Raw genomic sequence first — 24,305 nt, forward strand, 5'->3', positions numbered from 1 at the left:
CAGTGCTCAGCAGTGCTTCTGCACTTTTGATAAGCCAGTGGGACCACGGTTCACCTGGTACCAACCAGTGTGTTAGCAGTAGAGGGTGTCCAGTTTCTTGGTGATTTGAACAAAGAATTGGGTAAAATGCATACACAAAGCAATGAAAAAAAGGAAAAAATACACACATTTATTGAAACGAAAGTACACGCCATGTGCTGGGTGTGGTGGCTCCCCTTGTAATCCCAGTACTTTGGGAGGCTGAGGTGGGCAGATCACTTGAGATCAGAAGTTCAAGAGCAGCCTGGACAATATGGTGAAACCCCGTCTCTATAAAACACACAAAATTTAGCCAGGCATGGTGGTGCACGCCTTAATCTCAGCTACTCTGTAGGCTGAGGCTGGGGAATCACTTGATCTTGGGAGGCAGGGGTACCACTGTACTCCAGCCGGGGCAGACTTGGGACCCCATCTCCCGCCGCCCCACCTCTCCCGGCCCCCCCAAAAGAAAAAGCACACTATACATAGTGGGAGTGGACTTGAGCAAGTGACTCAGTGGCACTGGTTGCAGAATTTTCTGGGGTTCAGATACCCGTTAGAGGTTTCCCATTGCTTACTGGGTAACTCATGTGAGTAAAGAGGATGAAGTGAAGTTTCCTGCCATAGTTTCAGTGAAGTTACGAAGTTGTGTACTTGGGCTGGGAGGTTGCTGTCTTTCCATTTGATTTAGTTCTAGGAAGTCCTTAGGCTCCCTCCCTCCAGCCCCCATTCTCCTGCTTCATTAGCACAGGTTTTGGAATAAGTTAGATGTTTGCCTTGTATTTAAGCTGTTACAAACAACAAGGTGTCTGAGCCTCTTTCCTTGTCCAATAAATGCAACCATTACACCTTGTGTAGCATTGGCCCTAACCCCGTATTTCTCACATGTAAGTGCGCATCAGAATCACTTGGAGGACTAGTTAAACACAGATTGACTAGGTCCTGCCCTGAGAGTTTTCGAGTCATTAAGTCTGAGGTGGCCTGAGAATTTGCATTTCTAATATACTCCCAAGTGATTCGCTTGTTGCTGGTTGGATAATCACATTTTTATAAGGACTGCTTCGAGGGTTAAATGCTATATGTGATTTAAAGCACGTACTATTACCCGTAAATAATAAGCACCCATTCCATATATGTGGTTGCTGGGTAAGTGAACAGTGATATGTCTGTGGTTAGGAATTTTGGGGGCCAGGTAGCACCTTTTCCTTATAGGGATTTTTTTCTTTGTCCCCAAATGTTTCCTTCCTCAGCTTGTTCATCTGTCTTGTACAGAGAAAGAAAAGTAATAATGTCTTTCCTTCCCTTGCGGTTTATTTGAAATTATTTATAGTCTAGTTGTTGGCTGCATGCCTCCTCCCCAACCCCCATCCATTTCTCTCTCCCTCTCTCCCTCTCTCCCTCTCCTCCTCTCCCCTCTCTTGTGTGTGTGTGTGTAATTTCAGTTTACACATTCTAAGCTTAGTGGCGTGCATACTACCTAATGGCACGTCAGCTAAGCGAAAGTCTTTTTCCTGATGTAAGCAACTTATCAGAGCAAACAATGTAATTTAATCTTGGATTTCCTTTGTATGGGGTTTTCATATGCCTGCTTTAATTTTATATTTATAAGATGATTTCCAGCTTCTTGTGGGCTTTAATACATGGTACTTCCCTTGGCCAGGTCAATATATCCACTGCTGCCCACCCACATCAGTTGCATCATACAGGACTGGGGATGTTTTTCCTTATACTTTTGGGGATATGAGGAGAAAATTTGACAGTAGTCTCTCCTAGCTAGTTGTTCTTTTGTCTTAGAATTAGCATTCATGGATGACATTCTGGCTGACAATCATGCAGTATCCATCACATCCCTGTTTTTTGGATTCTTTCAGGCCATAAGAGTTTTTTTCCATAGCCCTCTCCAGGGTGTGTGTGTGTGTGTGTGTGTGTGTGTGTGTGTGTCAGGGGTGGATAGGGTTGAGAATACTTCTGTTTGTGCCAGTACACTTCTTTTTCCCTGGTTTCACATGTTTCAACTTGGACAAGACTTAATTTATACCCAGTGGGGGAATCTACCGGTAAAATACGTGTACCTCCATAAGTCTTTCTCCACCCTTCACTGTGTTTGTAAGCTTTTTTTTTTAAACAAAGGAAGTTTTGTTGTAGACGAGAGAATGAGAAATGACACTAAATAACACTGTAGCTCTCCCTTGATGTGCAGAATTCATGCTTCTGTGATGGACAGTTCCATATCTGCTGAATCAGTGACTTACCTTTGAGAATGGAATTTGTCACATTCTTAGCCTGTAGGGTTGTTTAGGGCGGTGATACCTTTCAGAGAGTATTGCACCGAGATAGACGGCAATGGAGCCAGTTCCCTAGAGGAGCTGATGGATAGAGAGATTTTCAGAAAATTCTTAGAAGGGCAAATAGGGTCAGCTGTCATCTTTGTTTATTTTAACCACTGTGAAGTGTAGAAGAGAATGCATTGGTTTTTCATTGTCATGACAGCAGAGTCTCTTAGCACCCCTGGCCAGAACAGAAAACGAACCCTTTCCTTTATCCAAGTGTGAGTCTCGGAATCCCACTATATGCATTCCGTGGAGTGTTAATTCAAGAATTGATACAGTGTTACTGTGTATTCTCCAATAATAATTAATAGTTGCCTAATCCTACTCTTGTCACTAAATATCCTTCTCGAACTGCTGTTTCCTCGTCTATCAGGAGGCGATGAGAGGATTTTCAACTATAGAAAAGTGTTTCTCAGCTTTTTCTATCTTGGGCCTTAACCTCTGCTGGAAGAGGACTTTGAAGTTTTGCAGTGTATGTAGTTGGTGAAATTTTTACTTTCTACTTCATAAGTTGGTTTGCATGTGCTTTAATAGAAAAAAATGGGTTGTTACTGCCAAGTAAAAGCCTTAATTCTGACTAGTTTTTGATTTCTAGATATTCTGTTTGGTTCTTTTCGAATGTTAGATTACATTCAAATGTTAGTTTCAGTGTTTGTTCGCTGGTAGTTTGTGTTCACTTTCAGGTGTTAGTTTCCTGTTATGCAGATATTTTCAAACTTGGCCTTTATCTGTTTTAACATAGGCGAATGATTCAAATTACTGACGGACATTTTCCCAGTTTGACATCTGCTGGGTTTTCCTCATGGTGCTTCATTTCCCCGGAATGTGAAAAGTCACTTTGGGGGGGATTCTTTGAGGCCTGAGATGAATAAACTCTCCTTACAGAGGGTTCATGTTTGTTTTTGCTGCATACCTTAAGAGTATCATCAGTCCAGCATTATTTAAACTAAATTCAGGTCTTGAGAGATTATTTTTGGATTCCAGATTGTCATGACAGCCCCTTAAGTTTTACAACTTGTCAGGAAAGATATCCAGCCTGTGGGAATCCTAGCTTCACGTAAAAATGTTGCCTCCTGTTAGAGCTGTGTATTAGGGCTTGAAGGGAGGTAAGATGCCACCTTCCCCACCACTGCCAGTACCAGGGAAATCAAGTTCAGGTTTGTGTGTGTTACAAGCACAAAAGTGGGGTCATTTCTCCATGAGTAGGTTCGGTTCTAGCTTTTGCTCTTAGATTTTCTGTCAGTAATTTGTTTATTTCATTGATGCCTTTAATGACTTGCCTGAATGTCTTGGCCTGTGGTATTCCTGGAAATGACTCATGATGCCATGCTTTGCTACATTTTATTTTTTAATTTTAAATACATTTTATTTATTTGAAGTCGAGCAGATTAATAGTTTAAGCTGGTTGACACATTGGAGTTTCAGTGCCTTGAGGATGAAGAATTCAAAATTCATCTTCAAACCAATCCTAAAGAGCAAACCAATCTCAAAGCTAGCAGAAAACACAGAAAAGCTTTGCTGCATTTTATGGCTTCTAGTGAAATGGGGAAGGTTCCCTTGTCCCCGTCTCAGGGCTTGGGATGGGGGTGTGGCTCACTTCTTCAGTGCCCCTACACTTATACCTCTAGGGGAGCATACAGAGGTGCAGACTGTGGGGCTCCAACCCCACGGCAGTGTCTAGGGGTGAATTTACAGCTGAAGTCTCAGTGGGCATGTGTTAAAGTGTGTTTTTCTTTTTTTGGAAAAACCACAGCAGTCACTTTATTCTTAAGTTGCACTTTACCAAACCACAAGGGAGAAGTCCTTGAGTGGGAGAGAGGGGTAGGGGGTTAGGAAGCAGGGGATGGCAAAGAGTAGGAAAAGCAAGACCCAGAAACTAAGGCCCTTCCCGCCACCCTTCCCACCCCCCCAATCTTGGGGACCAAGCAGAGACTATGCCTCAGGCCAGCCTAACAGGGCTTCCTGTGTTCTGGCTGTATAGAGGTAGCCCAAAAGGCCTCAGGGGGAAGGGCCATGGTCCTTCAAAGACTGCCTATATTTGAGGGACAGCCCCAGGCCAATACTTCCTGTGCCCAAAGAAGGAAGTGGGCCTCCCCACCCCTCCCCCAAGCTAAAGAAGACAGCCTGAAGCAGGGGTGAGGGCTCCCCATCCAGCCATTTCAGGATCCTCTCTGGATCCTTCAGAATCTTCCAGGCCTGGTCCTTTTCTTTCTTGGTGGAAGTCTGCTGCTTCTGCCAGGCAGCCATGATCTCGTGAAGGGTGTCCATGACCTCGTTGCCAGCCATGTGCACCCGCTGCCTCAGCTCCTGCCGGCTCACCACCTCCTTTGCCAGCCTCAGCAGCTTTTAGTTTGCTGTCTATATGCGGCTTGTGTTAGCTCAGTTAGACCCCCTTCCTTATCACAAGGACAGAGGGATTTCTGTGACCCATGGTTCCTTGCCTTGGCGTAATTGAATCACACGTGGGCTTGGAGAATGAGTGCAAGGTTTTATTGACTAGAAGTAGCTCTCAGCAGATGGGGGAGCCAAAAGGGAGGTGGTTTTCCCTGGAGGCCTGCCGGTCGATGGCCTGCCGGCCTGCCAGTGCTCTTCTGTGGTCCTGTCCTCCACAGCCAGCCGCTTGTGTCCTTTTCCACCGATGTATTCTTCAGGACTTCCAGCTGCTTGTGTCTCTGCCTTGTTAAGGTCTCAGGTTTCTTGTTTTGATTTTTGCTTTTTTGACACGGAGTCTCTCTCCTTTCTAGCCCTATCGCCGGGGCTGGATTGCAATGGCATGATTTTGGCTCACTGCAATCTCTGCCTCCCAGGTTCAAGTGACTCTCCTGCCTCAGCCTGCTGAGTAGCTAGGATTATAGGCGTGTACCACCATGCCCAGCTAATTTTTTGTGTGTATATATTTGTTTTAGTAGAGATGGGTTTTCACCATGTTGGCCAGGATGGTCTTGATCTCCTGACCTTGTGATCCGCTTGCCTCCCAAAGTGTGGGGATTACAGGTGTGAGCCACTGCACCTGGCTGGTTTTCAAAGGCCCAGGCAGGGGCGTGGGCGGGCAGGTCGATCTTGGAAAACAAAAGCTTGGGCAGGAAGGCACAAGCGCCTGTCCTCACCTAGGTCCGTAGAGCCCTAGTCACGAGCCACTCCCTTCATCTACCCAGCACTTCCTTTCCCCGCTTCCCTGTCATTTAAAGGGACCACACTCTTCCATGCCCAGCACTCCTGTGTTACTAGTAGTTGCCTTCCACCCTCGTTGAAAGGCCCAGTTTGAGAAGCATGGGATTACAAAAATCTCAGCGATCTCTGTTTATAGGCTTCTAAGTCTAACGGTGTGGACTCCTGCTTGGATGGCTTTTCTTGTGAAGTTTTTTTTCCATAATGATGTTTATATCCTGTCTTTTCCTATTCTGTTATAACGAGTTCAGTTTAGGGGAGAAGGAGATTCCAGTGGACTGTGCTTCCCTGAGAGTGTGTTTGAGTGCTCACCTGGTCTCATAGGTCTTGGACTTCTGGACCTCTAAATGGGCCCCTCCCAGCGTATCTAGGACTTTCTTAGAGCTTAGTTGCAGGCCACCCTGTCCTTTAGAGGTGTGTTTTTATGGTTTTATTGTTGAGCTGCAGCATGGATTCTCCCAGGAAGCCCAGGGGTACGAGGTTGTCTGTTCTTCCTGGAAAGGTCCTTTGTGGTGAATGAGTTCCCAAGCCAGTTTCTGTTCCAGAGGGAGGTTGTTTGAGGGGCTGGTTGGGAATGGCAGTCTCTGCTGACCCCATTGGGTAGTCTAGGTCATAGTTTATGTTGTCATGCTGTGACTGGATTACGTCACACTTCACGAAACCTAAGCCTTCCTGTTTAGACTTGAAAGGCAGAGCGTGTGACTGCTTCACTGCCCATTCTCTGAGCTCTGTCCTCTTTTCTGTCCAACTCAACCATACCGTGAACCCTTGGCCTCAATTCCTCATTCACATGCACTGTCTCTTAACACTTACATGGTGAAAGTCCCACCCTAAACTAGTTAGTTACTAGGCTTGTCTATGTTCAGTGCTAATTTGTGTAACATTCTCTACTTCTAAAGTTGTATAACATAAAAAAAAGAAGAAACATTTTTTTCAAAAAGGACTTTTGCTGGAAGCAGTGACTCACACTTTTAATATCAGCACTTTGGGAGGTCGAGGCGGGCGGATCACCTGAGGTCAGGACTTCGAGACTAGCCTGGCCAACATGGTGAAAACCCATCTCTAGTAAACATACAAAAAAATTAGCCAGGTGTGGTGGTGAGTACTTGTAATCCAGCTACTTGAGGGTGAGGCAGGAGTATCGCTTGAAACCAGAAGGCGGAGGTTGCAGTGAGCAGAGATCACTTCACTGCACTCCTGTGTGGGCGAAAGAGCTAAACTCTGTCTCAAAAAGAAAAAAAAAAAGGAGGGACTTTTATCTCTAGCCTCTTAAATTCAGTTTTGGGGAGTCTACTAATTAAATGGACAAAAGACGGATTAGCAAGAGGAAGACAGATTTGAGTTAACAATGAAATGTGACTCTTAGGAGGTTAGAATTTACCATCCTAATGGGGTGTGGGGGGGCAAAAGGCAATTCTTGGAGGACTAATGAATTCTTAGAATAGGGTGGAGAAAGCCCACTTAGGAAGAACAAGTGAATTTTTGAAAAGATAAGTGGACCTTTAGCAGAATAGATAGAAGATGGAATATTTTTGTGTCAGAGTCTGTTAGTTGCCCCCAGCAAGGGGATTTATGACGTTTGACTTCTTTTGGGAGGCTCTGCTTTTAGGCAGATAAAGAATTTAAGGAACTCAGATGCTGTTTAGCTCAAAATAATCTTTATGCCGGAATGGCTAATTCTGGACCCTTTTAAGACCAAACAGATAGACTTGAGGAAGAAGCAGTGAAAATAGATTACTATTGTTTTTCAAACCTACAAGTTCCCCAGGGTGAATGTCTTGGGGCCTGTTCTTGGTATGAGGTTGTTACAGCTGCTTTCTGACAGTATTTTGGACATCAGTGGGGGATGGGGTGGGGGGGAAGCTTGAAGTGTCCTGCTGCACGTGTTCTCATTTACAAATTGCTGGAGCCGGGGCCTCAGCAACCCTTCCCAGTACTGATGTATAGCTGGGAGTGTGGAGTTTGGCAGTGAATTGACACGGTTAAAGATGGATGCCTCTTTGATCAAAGGGAGACCATTAGGGCATGTTTAGACTGGCGGAATTGGAGAGCTGCATTATAAAGAGAGGAGTTATGCATCTCCCCCTCCCAGTGCTGTCACCCACATCTTATGAACATGATTCTGCATTTGCCCAGTTGGCTGGCATAAGCATTGTGCTGAAGCCAGCAGTGAGGGAGATGTACATACTTAGCTTTTCTCATCTGTGAATTGCAGAGTGGAGAAGCATGTAGTTCATTTCCATGATTCCTGGGCACATCATTGTTTCTGACCAAGTTGGACAAAATGTGACTATTTTTCTTACAATTCCAACTTCTTTGCTTTTGCGGTTCCTTGTTACAGCCTGCCCCCCCCCCGCCCCTCCACGAAGATCCTTTAGAGAAATGCTACCCATTCTCTCTCTTGAGTGGTGGCTTGCCTTCCTGTGGTGGTGCAGTATAGCTTGAAAAGAGCTAGGAATCGGGTTCCCTCCACAGTATGCTTCTTTCTGCTCCACTGAAGTAGTTTATTCTGGTTTGGGGCAGTAGAACGGGAGAATGGAGCTGTCAGAAAACCCAGCTACAGTGCCTCTGATAGGAAGCATCATCAACGTTAGTTACTGCAGGTGAGAGAGGACTCAGTGAAGCTAGGCTGAGGCTGGGTAAAAGGTAAGACTTTGGATGTTACTCATTTAACAAGTCTTAAGCTCAAAAATCCTATCAATGGCTGCCTTCATTGTTGGAGGGTTGTAAGTGTGTTGCCTGGGTCTCTGTCTTCCTCCTGTACTTGCACCCCTGCTGCTATGTTTTATTAGGATCTTGTAGAGTGTATTCTCTCTCATTTCTTTCACTTTTCTTTATATTTTTGATCACCCTTCCCTCTGTTTTGTAATGCCGTCCAGAGAAAACAAGCGGATAGTGAGGCTTTGTGAGGGACCTAGGATGGATCTGTGGCTGCAGCCTTCTTTGGAGGGTTTAAGCCACTCTGAAGGAGGCTGACTTTGTGGCTTTATTATTTCCTATCTAGAGACAAGGAAAATGGGCTTAAGCAGGAGGGATTAATGAAGTACTTAGTTGAACAGGAAGTCTTTGTCTTTCAGCCCTTTAGAGTCGCACACAGCTTGGGTGTTTTTATCTCGAGTCCTGTTTAAGAGATTGGACTTTTTTTCTCATGATGTTTCCGGAAACTGAGTGGAGATCTGAAATTGTCATGGAGTTCAAACGCTGAAGACGGGTAACATGCCAGCTTGATTGGATGAGGAGAGGGGCTTGTTTGGATTTCCTCATCCTTCCCAGTCTCACCCCTGGGAGTTTTTACTACTGACGTGGCTCAAAGCCTTAAAAACCCATAGACTACTTTTGTAATGTCACAGCAAATGCAAATATGTTGTCTGTGAAAAGGAACTATAAGGCGGCACGTGTGTTATACCAGCAATGCTGTACCTTTAGCAGAGGTTAAGTTGCCGAAACACAGGTAACTTACTTGACATGACGGCCCCTTGTGAATCAGAGAGAATGACTTTCCCTTCTTGGAAACGTTTTGATGTGAGATCTAGTTCAGAAGACATTCTTGTGCGAACCTTTGAGGGTTTGTTTAAGCCATATGCAATTAGATGGACATGTATATCTTGCAGATACTCAGTGTTCATCTGTTGTCCACTGCTGCTGTCTACATATGTGACCTCTTTCAATGTATTGCACATTCCTGACGTCTGGTAGATTCACAGCTTGAAGCAGCAGACTCGCCTTTGGCAGGTGGCTGATAAAAAACTGGGAGGACTTTCATGTTGTACTGGAGTGAGGTGTCTGCGGTCATGGAATGGTTAAGATTGCAAACAAGGTAGAATATCGTGAGTTGGAAGGTTGGGGTGACCCCTTTGCATCCTGCCTCCCAACTCTGCAGATCCCTTGTTTTGGTTTAAGTGATGCCATTTCTATTTTGTGGCCTTAAATATGGTACCATGTACAGTGTTGAAAGTTGGAAAAAAATTAAGGCTGCTTAAGGGATATTCTGGGCATCGTTAGAAAGGAAGGTGATTTGCATGCCTTGCTCCGATGCCCAATTTCAATTGGCACAATTTCTTTGGATTTTATTTAAATTTTTATTCCACTGATGTGTCTTCTAGACCTGTCACTGCAGGTTCCAGTGGCACAGATGCTGAGACGCTGTGTCTGTAATAACCTGTGAGCTCCGGATTGTAGGTGGGAGAATGTACCATTGCTTCAGCATCACAGAGCACAGACAGCCAGAAGGCAGAGGGGAATTTATCTTATGTTCATTAGCTGTTAGCAGATTTCTAAATTATGATTGTGTTTCCGTACCTGAAGCATTTTTTTACAAATGTTTTGTAAGAGACGTGTCAATTATAGCAAATCCTTTTCTTACAGATCTGACTTCACTCAGCATATTGGTTGGTGATAGTTTAAGTAATGCCCCATACATTGAAAATTACAAATATGATGGTCTTGGCAACTGAATAATTTGGGGCTCTGTCAGAGCCTCAAGATGAATACTTTGAGGTAATTCTTGAGAGAAAGAAATATTAGAATCATGGCACATTGCTTTACTTTTTTTCTTTGCTTGGTGGTAAAATAGCCCTTTTGGGTGCATATCAGAAAATAGGGGTTTTCTGATACCAAAAAGGCTAAATGCTGTGTGTTTTATCGTTTTTTTTTTTTTTTTTTTTTTTGCGATCTGAGGAAGCTGGATTGAATATTTCTAGATGTTTTTCATACAAGTAAAGAACTTTGGGGTGTGATGAGTTGGAGAGGTGAGATGATACTGCTAGTAGTGTTTATAGACCTACTTTTTGTAAACAGGGTCTGGGTTCTTAGCTGGCACCATATTTTAGTGCAAGTCCTAAAAATTGGCTAATGCCACTGCTTGTCATAATTCAGCATAACTTTTTTTTTCTCCCTTAGGGGTGATCCCACAGCTGGAGTCTAAAGACTCACTATTGCCATCTATTGGTGCCTCCTGGCTACTTCATGAGATTCTCGGTGGGTGGGGAAATTGCCCGGGATCCCTTTTCTATTTGTTCACCTTTAAATAAAGAAAATTTCTGTTAGCGAACTTACTGTGTGAGAGGGAGGGCATCTAAGATCCCAGGGCACACTCCGGTCCTTGTAGGAGGTAGTAGTCACTCTGAGCATCGCATTTGTGCTTTGGTGTGTCGTGTCCAGAATGGACGGTTAGGATCCTACCTACCCCAAAACTCCGAGATTTCTGGTGGGAAGTTTCTGCAGCTAACTTAGACGCATTCCACTGAATTTTTATTTTTATTTGTTTATTTTGAGACAGAGTTTCGTTCTTGTTACCCATCCTGGAGTGTGATGGCACGGTCTCGGTTCACTGCAACCTCCACTTCCCGTGTTCAAGAGATTATCCTGCCTCAGCCTCTTGAGCAGCTGGAATTACAGACACCCACCACCATGCACAACTAATTTTTGTATTTTTAGTAGAGGTGGGGTGTCACCATGCTAGTCACACTGGTCTCCACCTCCTGACCTCAGGTGATCCACCACGTCTGGCCTGGATTTTTAGTTTTTAATGAGCCATATAGCCTTGTAGAATTCAATTTCTTCTTATATTTTCATTTCTTTCTGAAGAAAAGGAAGTAAAACAGGATTCCCGCCTCACAGGGTCATTCCCTTTCCTATACGTGGCAATTTGTAGTTGGGTGTTGAGTAATCTAACATTGAGAGATGGCTAGGGTTTTTGTTGAAATGATATTTTAAAAACTAAACAGGGAATCCCAGTGAGAGATAGTAGAAAGGCAAGTCAACATTTTAACTGGTCTTCTAGGCTTTTAAAACTGAATATACTTTAGGTAATTAGTTCACACATTGTAACTACAACATCCTGTTAGAAATTACTTTGGCCAGATTCTGGCTAGATTCTTTGGCTACTTGCATGTGTTACTTTTCTGACTCTTGCTACCTTTATTTAGTCCCTTCTGCCTTTAAGGTCTGCTTCTTACTCAAGACTGTCCTGAGACCAGCAGTCTTTGTCCAGAAGAGTATTTGCGGCTCTTCCCTGGTAGCTTGGAGTTGTATACCTAGTAACAACAGGGTTATGCCACATGGGGATGGTAGAGCAGACAGCCTGCCATAGGTGGTAAAGTATAACTGCGTTGTTTGTGACTGACAGAACAAAGGGCTTTGTTGCCACCTTAATTGTTGATTAATGATGATCCTTCTCAGATTTGACATGGTTGCTTTCTAGATCACAAAAGAACTCAGTGTCAGATGTTTCCTTGATCATGACAGTCATGATTTTCAGGCAGTCTTGGTTCCCTGACATTTCAGGATGCCACTGAAGATTTCAAGAAACATAACTGAATAATTTTATTAATTGAATCAAAAGCTGTACTGCATATTACTCTTCATACTGTTTTTGCCGGATGTCAGCAGCTACCTGAGGTTTATGTGCACAAGACATGTTTTATTTGGGAAAAAGTTATTCATAGCTTATAGATATTTAGTGTTATTATCTTTTTTTCCCCTCTTTCCTCTCCCCTAATCCTTACCTGGAAATAAAAGAAAAAGGGTCACCTTTCTCTCTGTTGCCTGTTTTCCACTTCCGGTATTCCACGGGTGGGGTATCTGCAAGCAAAAATAGTTTCTTCCTGACGTGGTGGTGATGCTTGGATTTGCAAGGCTTGTCTTGTCCTTGGGCTGGCTTCTTTGGGTAGAGCTGATGAATATGTTCCTAATCTGTTATGTTACGCGTTCCTAAGGGTGACTCACAGTTCTGAAGTAAGTTAACGTGTTACCTAAGTGAGTTATTCCTCATGAGAAGTGCAGATTATAGATTGTATCACTACTATTAATCTTTAAGGGAGTATAGGAGAGTGGAGTTTTGGAATTGTGGCATCTTTCTAAAATATATATGAATCAATTTTTCACCTATCCCTCCACCTTTTTTGTTTTTTTTTTTTCCCTTTTCCTATGGATGTGGCTTGCTGAGGGACCCCCTCCACCTTCTAAAGTGCGAGGTGGCCTGAAATCTAAAAGTCACTGTATTTACCTGTTTCACTGGCAGTTAGAAAATTGGTGCTAGAAATCTTTAGCAATACTGACAGTTTGGAGATTCAGATTTTACTTCTCCATTGGATACCAAAATAATCAGGACTTTTCATCTACTCTTATGAAATGACAGATCCCAAGGAATTATTACAGATATTCCTCCATTCAGGTACCACTTGTTTTTTAAGAGGAAGTCAAAGATCACCGAAGCTTGGAGCTAGACAGAGTCTTAGCTTCTCCTTTTTAATAGTCCTTAAAACAGTTAAGAAAAAGGCCCAGCTCGCCCTAGGTGACAGTTTAGGTGAACTAAAGCTCAGGTATTACTGTGACACCACTAGTCTTTTCCTTATACCACTCTGATGAAGCAAAACATGATCATGTTTCGTCTTGAGGGGAATTCAACTAACAAAAGTTCCTTTAGGCAAATTCCAGCTATGGCGAATGTTTACTCTAAATAGCTTCCTATGTAACTTAATTAAGACAAGTGCTGCAAATATTTAATATCCTGTGGTTTTTTTTGCATAAACAAACTATTTCATCAGTTTATATGTAAAGCAAGAAATGAGGCCTTGGGACCAGTAGGGCTCCATATCCAGAAGTACCACAAAGCAGGCTTTCTGCAGAGGATAAGTCTTCTCACAGTGCCAGCTGACGTCCCCTTTTGTCATTGTGTGATAGCCTCCCATTCTGGGAGATCAAACCCTGACAGTTTATAAATGTGGGAACTGGGTAGACTGTGAGTTAGAAGGATATGGTCTATGCTAGTGCCTCTCATTACAGAGTTTGGTATGCGTTGGTCTCTGCTCGCCTCTGGGTTCACTTGAGGATATGTTTATTTTCTCTTTACCATTCAGGATGTTCACAACCATTCTGTGTGGTTTGCCCGCAGCTGCACTTGCATTTGAATTTGGTGGGCAGCTTGCCCTGGGTAGAGGGTATCCCTTGCCCGACCCCCCACAACCTCCAGTGCGCGCACACACGGGCACACTCTTGTTTCTTTGAGTGGCTGCCAGGTTTGTAGTGTGTGTGTCTGGGGGGAGAATAGAGTGGGTAATTATTTTGGGGATGGAAACACAGGAAATTTTTTTTTGAATAGGCTTTTCAGCAAGTTGGCAAAGCTTCAGGGCCAGCTCCCACACCGGCACAAAGAGCGCAGCCATGTCGGTCATTTTGCATTTGCCAGACGTGGACTATCTGATTTTTTTTTTTTTTTTTAAATGAACAGACCCTCCCTCCCACCCATTCCTTGCCCTTTGCTTAGAATTGGGATGTAATCTAAATAATTGGATTTACCAGCTTATGTTTTTAATATTGGAAAATTGAGTTAATAAAATAATGTTTTGGCATGTACATCCCTCAGCAAGGGACCAGCTGTGTATTCACTTTAAGCCGTCTGGTTCCCCCTTGCTCCAGCCGATTTGTGTGTCACGCCATGTCCTTCTTGGGTTTACAGACTATGAGAAATCCTGGATGGAAATAGGATTTAATTAACCTGGAAATTGCTGTTGTCCTGAAGTTAGGGCTGCCCTAGAGATTGAGTGCACAGATAGCAGTAAGCTGGTTAACGCTACACTGTTGATGACCCCAGAGGAAACCTGGAGAAACAGTGCCACCCTCGTGTGAGGCTTCTCATGGCAGGATGCCCAGGAAGCTTCTAAATCATTTGGGGAGGAAGGGGCGCAGGGAGGGTATTAAAAAGGAAAAAAGTATTTGTCATAGTACTGCTAGTTGCATAGAAACTGCTAGTTTCTTTGCAAGCATGGTCTCATGAATTATTGGTTAACTTTGAAAATAATGTAAGTGTGTATATTGCTATGCCCTTTCGTTCTCATAAATATGCTATGTATTTTAACAACAAAAAGTGAAGATTAATATCAGTAAATCTTTCTTTTCCTTTTCGTTTCTTTTTTTTTTCTTCTTCTTCTTCTTTTTGAGATGGAGTCTTGCTGTGTTGCCCAGGCTGGAGTGTAGTGCTGTGATCTCAGCTCACTTCAACCTTTGACTCCTGGTTTCAAGTGATTCTCCTGCCTCAGCCTCCCAAGTAGCTGGGATTACAGATGTACGCCACCATACCCAGCTAATTTTTGTGTTTTCTGTAGAGACGGGGTTTTACCATATTGGACAGGCTGGTCTCGGACTCCTGACTTTGTGATCTGCCTTCCTCAGCCTCCCAAAGTGATGGGATTACAGGCGTGAGCCACTGTGCCCAGCCTATTTTGGTAATTTTTTTATTTTTATTTTTGAGACAGTCTCACTCTTCCACCACGGCTAGAGCGCAATGTTGCAATCTCATACCTGCAATCTCTGCTGCCCAGGTTGAAGTGATTCTCGTGCCCCAGCCTCCTGAATAGCTGGGAATACAGGCGCCTGCTACCACACCTGGCTGATTTTTGTATTTTTAATAGATACGGGGTTTCACCATCTTGGCCAGGCTTGCCTTGAACTCCCGACATTGTGATCCACCCGCATTGGCCTCCCAAAGTGCTGGGATTACAGGCATGAGCCACTGCAGGTGGCCTATTTCTGTAAATTTCTAAGCGATGATACCTAACTGCAAATGAGAGGAGGCTATGGGAGCCTTAGCAGAAAAAGTCGCCCTCCCTGTAGGTTAGGGAGTGGATAGACGGGGAAAGGAAAATAGGGATCTTTCCTCCGTGGAGCTCATGCAGCTTAATCAGGAAATACAGATACTATCTGATGTATGTGGTGGTCTTGTCCTATGAGGCGTGGCAGGAGCTGCCTCCTGGGTGCAGCCGATTGTGACCTGGAAACAGTTGTGCTGTGTGAGGCCATGTGGAATACAGTGGAATACCAAGGGGTAGAAGAGTAAGTGCCACAGGGTGACTGTCAGCTACAGCCAGACCTGATTTGGCTTCTGTGAGATGATGGTGAGGATGGGCGAGTGGCATGGTAAATTCTTCTTAAGGAATGACCATGTGGGCAGGTGCCTAGTTGGTATATATATTTTTTCTTATCAAATATCAGCCTCTATATTCAAGACACAGTTGTATTCTTAGTGAAACTGAAATCCTGTCTACCTTTGGGTGGACTTCTGCTGGGATGGCTGCTGACTTTACCTGAGGCACAACAACACTGAGGCTTCTCTTTTCCTGTTGCTACTGGATCTGTTTAGCAAACATCCAGCAATCTCCCTTTTCCTCTGAGTTGCCATTCAGCCTGCCTCTCTGCTCAGAAACCATACATGTCCTGGACTCTGTGATTTCTAAATCATGAGTGATGGGTTGTATAATTCATAGCTACTGCAGCAGTGTAGTGTTCCTCCTCTCTTCCTTTCCAGCATCTACGGAGGGCATGTCCTCTATATCTGGTAAGGCCTGTATGTAGAAGTGGACCAGAAAGAAGAGACTGAAGTAGGGAAGTACTGTGTACACCAGCAGAAGGGCAGAGCAATGGCCTTGGGGTTGGGCGGCTGGTCATGCATGAGGTACTGCTTTAGGAGAGCCACCTCTCTGAGGAGGTGACTTCTGTGCAGAGACATGAAGAGAGTGTCCTCCATTACAGTTACAGACCTGGATTGTTTGCTTCCCTCTTCTGGCCTGGAGGATGAGAAGCCAGCAGCCATGGCAAGATAAAGGGGAAGAGCATTCCAGGTGGAAGGAGCTATTTGGATTAAGCAAGATCCCCTTGGAGCATTCCTGCAATCTCTACCTTTATCTTAGGCCATTTATTGCCCCTTAGAGTCACAATCTGTGGGATCAACTTGGTAAATTGTCATTCATTTCAACACTTTTTCTCTTATTTTGAGGTACCTTAGCTTAAATGGAGCTCACTCAGCTGCCTAATTTTGGGTCATGGAGTGCCTTGGCTGGGCAGCTTTTAGTGAGGGCCGTGCTCACACACAAGGCTTCACCTCACCTGCCATGTGGAGGTGGCGTGGCCTGGCAGGGAAGGCTTTCTCACAGGGACCCGTAAATTTGGCTGCTGGTCCTGTTTGTTCTGCCATCCAAGCTGTGTGACCTGGGTGAGTTTCACCCTTCTCCTAATTACTCATCTGTGCAGTGAAGGGGATCTTAAGATCCTTGAATAAAGTCACCACCTTTTCCCATTTTCCCAAACACTAAACAAACAGCAGCCTGTATCCGTCTTCTCCTGAACTTAATTGAACTTTGTAGTCCTTTAATTCACATACCTGCCCCCAGTGATGGTCTGATCTGATCTTAATCGTCTATTTCCTCACCCCCACTGTGCCAGCCCTGTGTTTTTACCATGTTGTAAATAAAATGTTATCCTCTGAATACATCAACATACTTCTTCGTCTGCTGAATTACATTTACTTGATTTGATCTTTTCACCTTGGCTCGCTGGAGGGTTTGATGTAATTGGTTTCATTTGGAGGGTTTGATATAATTGGTTTCATTGACGTAAAGGGTACATGTGGAGTTCCTAGAATGAAGGCATCTTCTGTAAGGGATCTCCTTGAAGAATTAATAAAAAATAAACATGGAAGTGAGTTACACTGTCACTGCTACTTCCATGGTATGAATACGGGATGCACACCTTTTCTGGGGCTGTGTTTTACCCAGGGCAGCCCGGCCCATCCTGACTACACACAAGGCCGAGAGGCTTGGGAGGGCACACGTTTTAGTTTTCCCTCAATCATCCTACTCTAATAATGTAATGGGAGGTGGTGGTCTTTTTTTTTTTTTTTTTAAGTCGGTGTTTTGCTCTGTCACCAGGCTGGAGTGCAGTGGCACAATCTTGGCTCACTGCAATCTCTGCATCCTGGGTTCAAGCGATTCCCCTGCCTCAGCCTCCTGAATAGCTGGGATTATAGGCGTGCATCCCCATGCCCGGCTAGTTTTTTGTGTTTTAATAGAGATGTGGTTTCACCATGTTGGGCAGCATGGTCTTCATGTCCTGACTTCATGATCTGCTTGCCTCGGCCTCCCAAAGTGCTGGGATTAAACAGGCGTGAGCCACAATGCCTAGCCTACAGATGGTATTCTGTTGACAATGCCAGTCAGCTGATGGCAAGGAGCAAGGAAGTAAATGGTGTGCCGGGCAGGTGTGCCGGGCAGGTGTGCCACCTCCTCTGGAGGGCTGAGGCCCTGCAGGCTGAGTGCAGCCTCACCTTTCTCCCCGTGCCTACCAGGTGCCCCACTCCTTTACACTGGGGTTCTGTTGCTTCTGCTATTAGCATCTCTAGGTGCAAATATTGTGAGTTTTCAGCACATCCAAATCACTTTCTTCTATTTTTCTATATCCAGCCCTGTTCCTCAAAGCTGTCTGTACTGACTGGAGTGTGTACTCGGGATTTGACTGTGCCATTCAAGCTGCTGGGTTGTATGGGGCCAGGAAAACAGGGTCAACACCTTCATAATCCCCATGGGACTCTGCAGGATGAAAATCCACAGGGCAGACCTACCCTTTATAGACAGTACAGGTTCTTTTTGCCTCTTTCAAAAAGATACTGGTTTGTCTCCTCCTTTAGTTCATGGTTTCATCTGGGTCTCACAAATGTTTAATTACTTGTGAGCTTGGCTTCTTCCTCTAAGGGATAATTTATTTTGCTGCCACTTTTTAATCTGTTACTGCCTTATTTTTCATAGCCTCACTGGGGAAGTCATCAGACACCAAGCACTTTTTATTTGAGCAGTGGTAGGAGCAGTTTATCTTTGAGGTCCTGAAATTGTAAAATACCTGTCAGTGTCTCACTCCGTTGCCTGTGCTTCATCTGTGTTTACTTGTTTGTTTCTCATGGTTGCTGCAAATCTTCTTATTGTGTGTGGCGTTTGTTTTCCCTGACTTCTAAAAAAGCTGTAAACACTTAACATCCTGTTCAGATGCAGGCAGTATTTCTATAAAATTCCTGCAATACTCAAGAATGTGAATTGAGTCCATTCAAATGAAGGTGTATATATTATGTAGTTGCCAATTTAAAAAACCTTTTCAGTAGAATATTAAAAACAGCAGTTTTTCTAAATATGTCGCAACATTTCCTTTGTTTTAAAACAGTCGGGGTGGTGGTTGGAAAAGAAGGGCAGTGGTATTGGGTCAGTCTTCCTGGCAGCTGGTTGGAATGCAGAGGAAGGGTTCGGTAGCCCTCCCTCCTCTGACACTGCGCTCTCAAGATGTGGTCATCACCAGGTGTCTGTGAATTGATAGAGAAATTGAGAGCCAGCCTTGAGAAACCTATGCAGTTTGAGGGAATGATTTTGAGTCCTGTAATAAATTTGGGCTTGTATTTTGTCTTTTTTAAATTGTCTTTTGCCCCCTTGTTCTGTTTTCTTATGTAAATAAACACATAGAAAATTTAAAGGCGGGAAAAATAACCAAGCAGAAAGCTGCTCCTTATCTGTGATAGATGAAGCTTCGTGATTGGCTGGATATCCCCCTCACCCTAACTCCTCCATCTCTTCCTCCCATCCCCTCTTTTAGTGTCCCATGTGAAGGTCCTGCCTCTGGGCTTCTGGTCTTTCCCATCTTATTTACAAGCAGGCAGTTATTTGCAATAAGAGCTATTTATTCCCCATCACATAGAAATAACGGCATTGCCCGATTTTTCCTCTACCCGCCTTTTTTTTTTTTTTTTTTTNATAACACTAGGGAATTTCTGTTAATTTTGATTCACTCCCTCCTATTACCTTGTTAATGTGACTGTTTCATGCCAGTTATTTGGGGTTCTGAAGTGCTTTTCGGGCCAGGTGTCATGGCTCATGTGTGTAATCCCAACACTTTGGGAGGGCAAGGCAGGATATAGGCTTGAGGCCAGGAGTTCCAGATCAGCCTGGGCAACGTGGGGAGAAAACCCTGTCCCTATTAAAAAAACAAAAACAAAAACCCATCAACAGCAACAACAAGCAAAAAGCAGCTGGGTACAGTGGCATGTATCTGTAGTCCCAGCACTTTGCAAGGTGGGAAGATCTCTTGAGACCAGGAGTTTGAGGCCGTAGTGAGCTGAGCTATGATGGCGTCACTGCAGTGCAGCTTAGGCGAAAGGGGGAGACCCTGTTTCAATAAAATGGTTAAAGATAAAAAAAAAAAAAAGTGCTCTTTGATGTGCTATATAATGTGTAGATTTTATTTACTTATTTTTTAAATTATATTGTTAGTATAGATTTATTTCATTTAGTATAGATTACTTAGTAAGTCTTTGGAGCCACACTTTGTCCTTTTTGTTGTATTTATCAGTTTGTATCAGAAATATGATTAGACACCAGTGTTTTCGGTGAGTCACAGGGGAGGCAATAGTAGACAGTGCTTAGGATATACAAGGGAAGTTAATGTTAAAATGAGATTAATAAGTCCTCATAACGTCGTGGTACTTTATTTTTGAGGAGTGTGGAGGATTTATGGGGTTAAACTGAAAAGTATTAATTTTTAGACAACCGTGTGTGTGTTTTGCTGTAGGAATTTAACTACTATAATGTTATTTCTAAATGTTATGGCATTTTGAGCATCAGCAGTTTAAAATACATGCTCACTATTTTATATAACCCACTCCTAACAATGTCTTCAGGGGAATACATCTGCTATTTTACTTATTTAGGTCCCCCCTCCCTGAGAGTGTTGCGTGATCTCAGCTTACTGCAATCTCCACCTCCCGGCTTCCAGCAATTCTCCTGCCTCAGCCTCCCCAGTAGCTGGGATTACAGGCACCTGGGCGTAGGCCCAGCTAATTTTTGTATTTTTACTAGATATGAGGTTTTACCATGCTGACTAGGCTGGTCTCAAACTCCTGACCTCAGGTGATCCCCAGGCCTCGACCTCCCAGTGATGGGATTATGGGCGTGAGCCACTGCGCCCGGCACTTACTTAGTTTTATTAGTTAATTATTTTGAGTGGGGTTGAATTATCCATCCTACATAGTGTTTAGGATTCTGATCAGGTCTGTTTCACTCCCTGTACCCTGGGGATGTTTCTTGGTTCTTCTTGTTTTGTCCTGCCCTCAAATAATGTTTCTCAGGTATCTCTATGAGCAGGTCTAGATGAACAGTTTAAAGTAGTACCCAGGTTCTCATCCTTGCAAGTGCTTACTATTCCAGGAGCAGATACCGTGACGATTAGAGAGGAGTGACTATTAGGCAATGGACGATAAATGTCAAATTGGCTGCATGTAAAGTAAAAATATGTTAGTATATTTATTGATGGAGAGAAAGGGAAATTTTATTGGCCACAGTGTTAAAAAATAACAAACCGGCTGGGCGCGGTGGTTCACGCCTGTAATCCCAGCACTTTGGAAGGTCAAGGTGGGCAGAACCTGAGGTTAGAAGTTAAAGACCAGCTTGGCCAACATGGTGAAAACCCATCTCTACTAAAAACACAAAAATTAGTTGGGCTTGCTGCTGCACGCCTGTAATCCCAGCTACTTGGTAGGCTGAGGCAGGAGACTTGAACCTGGGAGTTGGAGGTTACAGTGAGCTGAGGTGGCAACAGAACAAGACTCAATCTCAAAACCTGTCGCGGCCAAAAATACTGTTCCAAGATCCATTAGGGCTCACTTGGATAGAAAGGAATTTCTGTGTATCTAAGATTTTCATGTGAAAGGAATTGAAATGCACTCTGTAGATCCAAATGGGTAAGTTAGGGAGTTAGTATAGGATTGTAAAGGAAAAGAGGTCTGAGGAGTAGACAAAGTGTATTATATAGTTGCAGTTTGACCTTGTTGGCAGATTGTAACCCATAATGTGGGATTGGAGGGGCCGTAGACTAGAGACACATATCTTTTTCTGTCGTATAAGCTTGAATTGTTGTAATGAACATTTGTGGCTTAATTTAGAAGTGGCGACAAGGACACTGATGGATAAACAGGCAAAGGTGAACTGGATGTGATGACACGGAAGAAAGTTTGGTATGGATTCGTGACACTATTAGATGAAAGCATAGGAAAGTATATAAATGCATCAGGATAATTCAGTATGTTCTTTACTGTCTGTGGAAGTAAATGAATATCATTAAGCTGATGATGTCAAACATATCATGTGTACATAGGGATGTACCGCTACACACTGGTATATGCACATTCATGGCACACATTTTATTGCACTTTAAAGTAGGCCTGTGGTTTATGAGAGCATGAGTGATATAGAACCTTAATTAGAAAGAGTTTGCTTGAAATAGGATCTTTTTTCCCCTTATGTGTCATGATTTTATTGTCACACATAGGCCTATATCCTCCAGTCTCTGCTTAATTTATTTTTAATTTTCTTCTGCTTTTACAGGCCCAGGCTGCAAGCACAAAGGAAGTTTGCTCAATCTCAGCCGAATAGTCCCAGCACAACTCCTGTAAAGATAGTGGAGCCATTGCTACCCCCTCCAGCTACTCAGATATCAGACCTCTCTAAAAGGAAGCCTAAGACAGAAGATTTTCTTACCTTTCTCTGCCTTCGAGGTAAGACTTTGCAAGGATTAGCCGAGGTCTACGTGGAGTCTATGTGTAAGCCTGAGGTGTATGTGGAGTAGACGTTAGCTTTACCCTCTGCCTGTTTCATTTTTTTGTTCCTAGTCTGGGTTGAGGGGGAATTGAAAGTGAGAAGCCCTACTGAGAGAGTGCGTGCTGGGTGTGGCTTTCAAACCATCTGTGAAGTTTTATTTCCTTTTAATATGAGTCTTCCACCCCACTTCCTGGCTTCTCAATTCACAGTTACGCAGTGTCTAACTTCTATAATTTGACCTCTCTCCACTACACCGCCACCATGACACACATTGCTGGCTTGTTTTGTAAGGCAATTTTTGTTTGTGATGGAGGACTTTGGGGATATGAAGTTCTCTTTTTTTGTACTTCCTAAGGCCTGTCCATAAGCCGTAGTGAGGAGGGGCTCATGGATCTCTCAGCCCTGTGTTATATTGAGGAAAACAGTACTAATACTTTGAGTCCAATTGACAGTGCAAATACTGGTTCACGTTTCAACTCGGACCAGCTAACAGAGGCCAGGTGGATTTGGGATCTGAGTGGAGTTATTCGTGAAAGTGTTTTTACAGATTCCTTATTAATAAGTTTTCTAATATCTGTGAGGAAAGAACACAGAAGACTGAGAGAATTTATGGAGCCTTTTCTGGAGGAATGATAGAAAATTTAGGAAGTCCTGAACACAGACTTTCTTGGGTGAGGTTATTTGAGAGAAAATGAACAGAAGGAGAGGGCCTTTGCTATTGGACATTTGTGGGAAAACCTCAAGGTTCAGGGTCACTTTTATTTGATTAATATTTTGATAATTTGTTACTACAGACAGATTTTAAGTACCTCCAAAAGTTTCCACCCATCATCCCTCACTCAGTACTTTAGTGTGTATTTCCTTTAAATAAGTACATTTTCCTCTTCCTGTCAAAGTTAGGAAGTTCCCAGTGATACATGGCAGGAATGCAGTCCTCAAACTTGTTTTTCACATTTGTTCTGAAGGTGCTTTGTAGCGTCTGACTTTAGCGCAAAAGGACCCAGTTCAGAATTGGGCATTGCCATTGTCTGTAGCCTGCTTAATCTGGAAGAGTTCCTCATTGTTTGTCTTTGACCTCAATACTTGGAAATTACAGGTCAATTATTTTTTAGAATATCTCTTAATTTGGTTGCCTGGTGTTTCCTCATGATTATGTTCTGGTTTGTGTTTTTGGCAGGAATGCCACAAGGGAAGTGATTCCTCCTCCTTGTTGGTGGGTCCTCCATGGGGATACACAGTTCAGTTCATGTTTTCCACACTGTGTTCATGCTAATTATTCCACTGTGGTGGCCCCGTCAGGAGTAAAGTTACCCATCTCGTCCTTTGCAATGTATAAGTGTTTTGAGAGGATATTCTTTGAAACCGGTACATACTTCTCTTCTTCGTTTTCATAATTACATGTATATGGGCTTCCTATTTTATTCGAAGCGTTATGATCTGCTACTTGTGTTACGTATTCTGATGTTCAGATTATCCCAGATCCCAGTCTCATCTGTGGACCCCTCATCAGGCTGGCTTTTTATTCCTTTTGACGTGTCCCTGTCATCCTCCCAGCCTTGTGCCTGGCACAACAAAATGTTCCAGGCTCATGGTGTACTTTCCTGGCCTCAGACCTGGAATTGGCCATGTCTCCAAGGAGCCCTGTTTTCTTGTAGGGACAAGTGCTGTTGAGAAGCCAAGATCTGAGCGCTAAGGATGTTGGGAACTACGAGAATGTCATTTCTCCCAGATGCTCTTAGTAGACTGAGTTTGTGTGTATCTAGGGGTCTTTCCGGAGCATGTTGGGAGACCAAGGTGGCGTGTATCACCTGAGGTCGGGAGTTCGAGATCAGTCTGCCAAAGTGGAGAAAGACCCCGTTTCTACTAAAAAGATAGAAAACTAGCCGGGCTTGGGAGTGCATGCCTATAATCCCAGTTACTAGGGAAGTTGAGGAGGAGAATCACTTGTACCTGGGAGGTGGGCATTAATAGTGAAATTCTGTCTCAAAAAAATAAATAAATTTAAAAAAATGACATAATTGTATATATTTATGGATCACATGATTTTGTGATACATGTACGTGATCAGATCAGGGTAATCTGCATATCCCTCACCTCAGACATTTATTACCATTTCTTGGTGTTGGGGAGCATTCAACATCCTCTTTCTAGATATTTGGAAATATATACTATTGCTATCTATGGGTATCCTGCAGTGGTGTAGAACACTAGAACTTACTTCTCCTAGCTAAGTATAATTTGGTATCCTTTACTAAATGGCTCGTAAATGTAATTGGAGCTAGGTTTTTTGGTTTTTTGGTTTTTTGGTTTTTTTTTTTTTTTGAGATGGAATTTTGCTATTGTTGCTAGGCTGGAGTGCAATGGTGCGATCTTGGCTCACTGTAACATC

The 24,305-nt window shown here is 43.5% G+C and overlaps 1 protein-coding gene across 5 annotated transcripts in view; it reads left to right on the forward strand.

The window, feature by feature from the left end:
* The window catches only part of JARID2 (jumonji and AT-rich interaction domain containing 2), a 281,140-nt gene that overhangs the window by 184,582 nt on the left and 72,253 nt on the right, over positions 1 to 24,305 (forward strand). For all 5 annotated transcript variants that reach the window (XM_017521293.2, XM_017521306.1, XM_017521305.2 and 2 more), the window contains one exon: positions 21,704 to 21,873. In XM_017521293.2, the coding sequence (XP_017376782.1) occupies positions 21,704 to 21,873 (170 nt within the window). The remainder of the gene's footprint in view (positions 1 to 21,703; positions 21,874 to 24,305) is intronic.

Source organism: Cebus imitator, unplaced genomic scaffold (genome assembly GCF_001604975.1).
Source record: "Cebus imitator isolate Cc_AM_T3 unplaced genomic scaffold, Cebus_imitator-1.0 Scaffold21, whole genome shotgun sequence".
NCBI classification, from domain to species: domain Eukaryota; kingdom Metazoa; phylum Chordata; class Mammalia; order Primates; family Cebidae; genus Cebus; species Cebus imitator.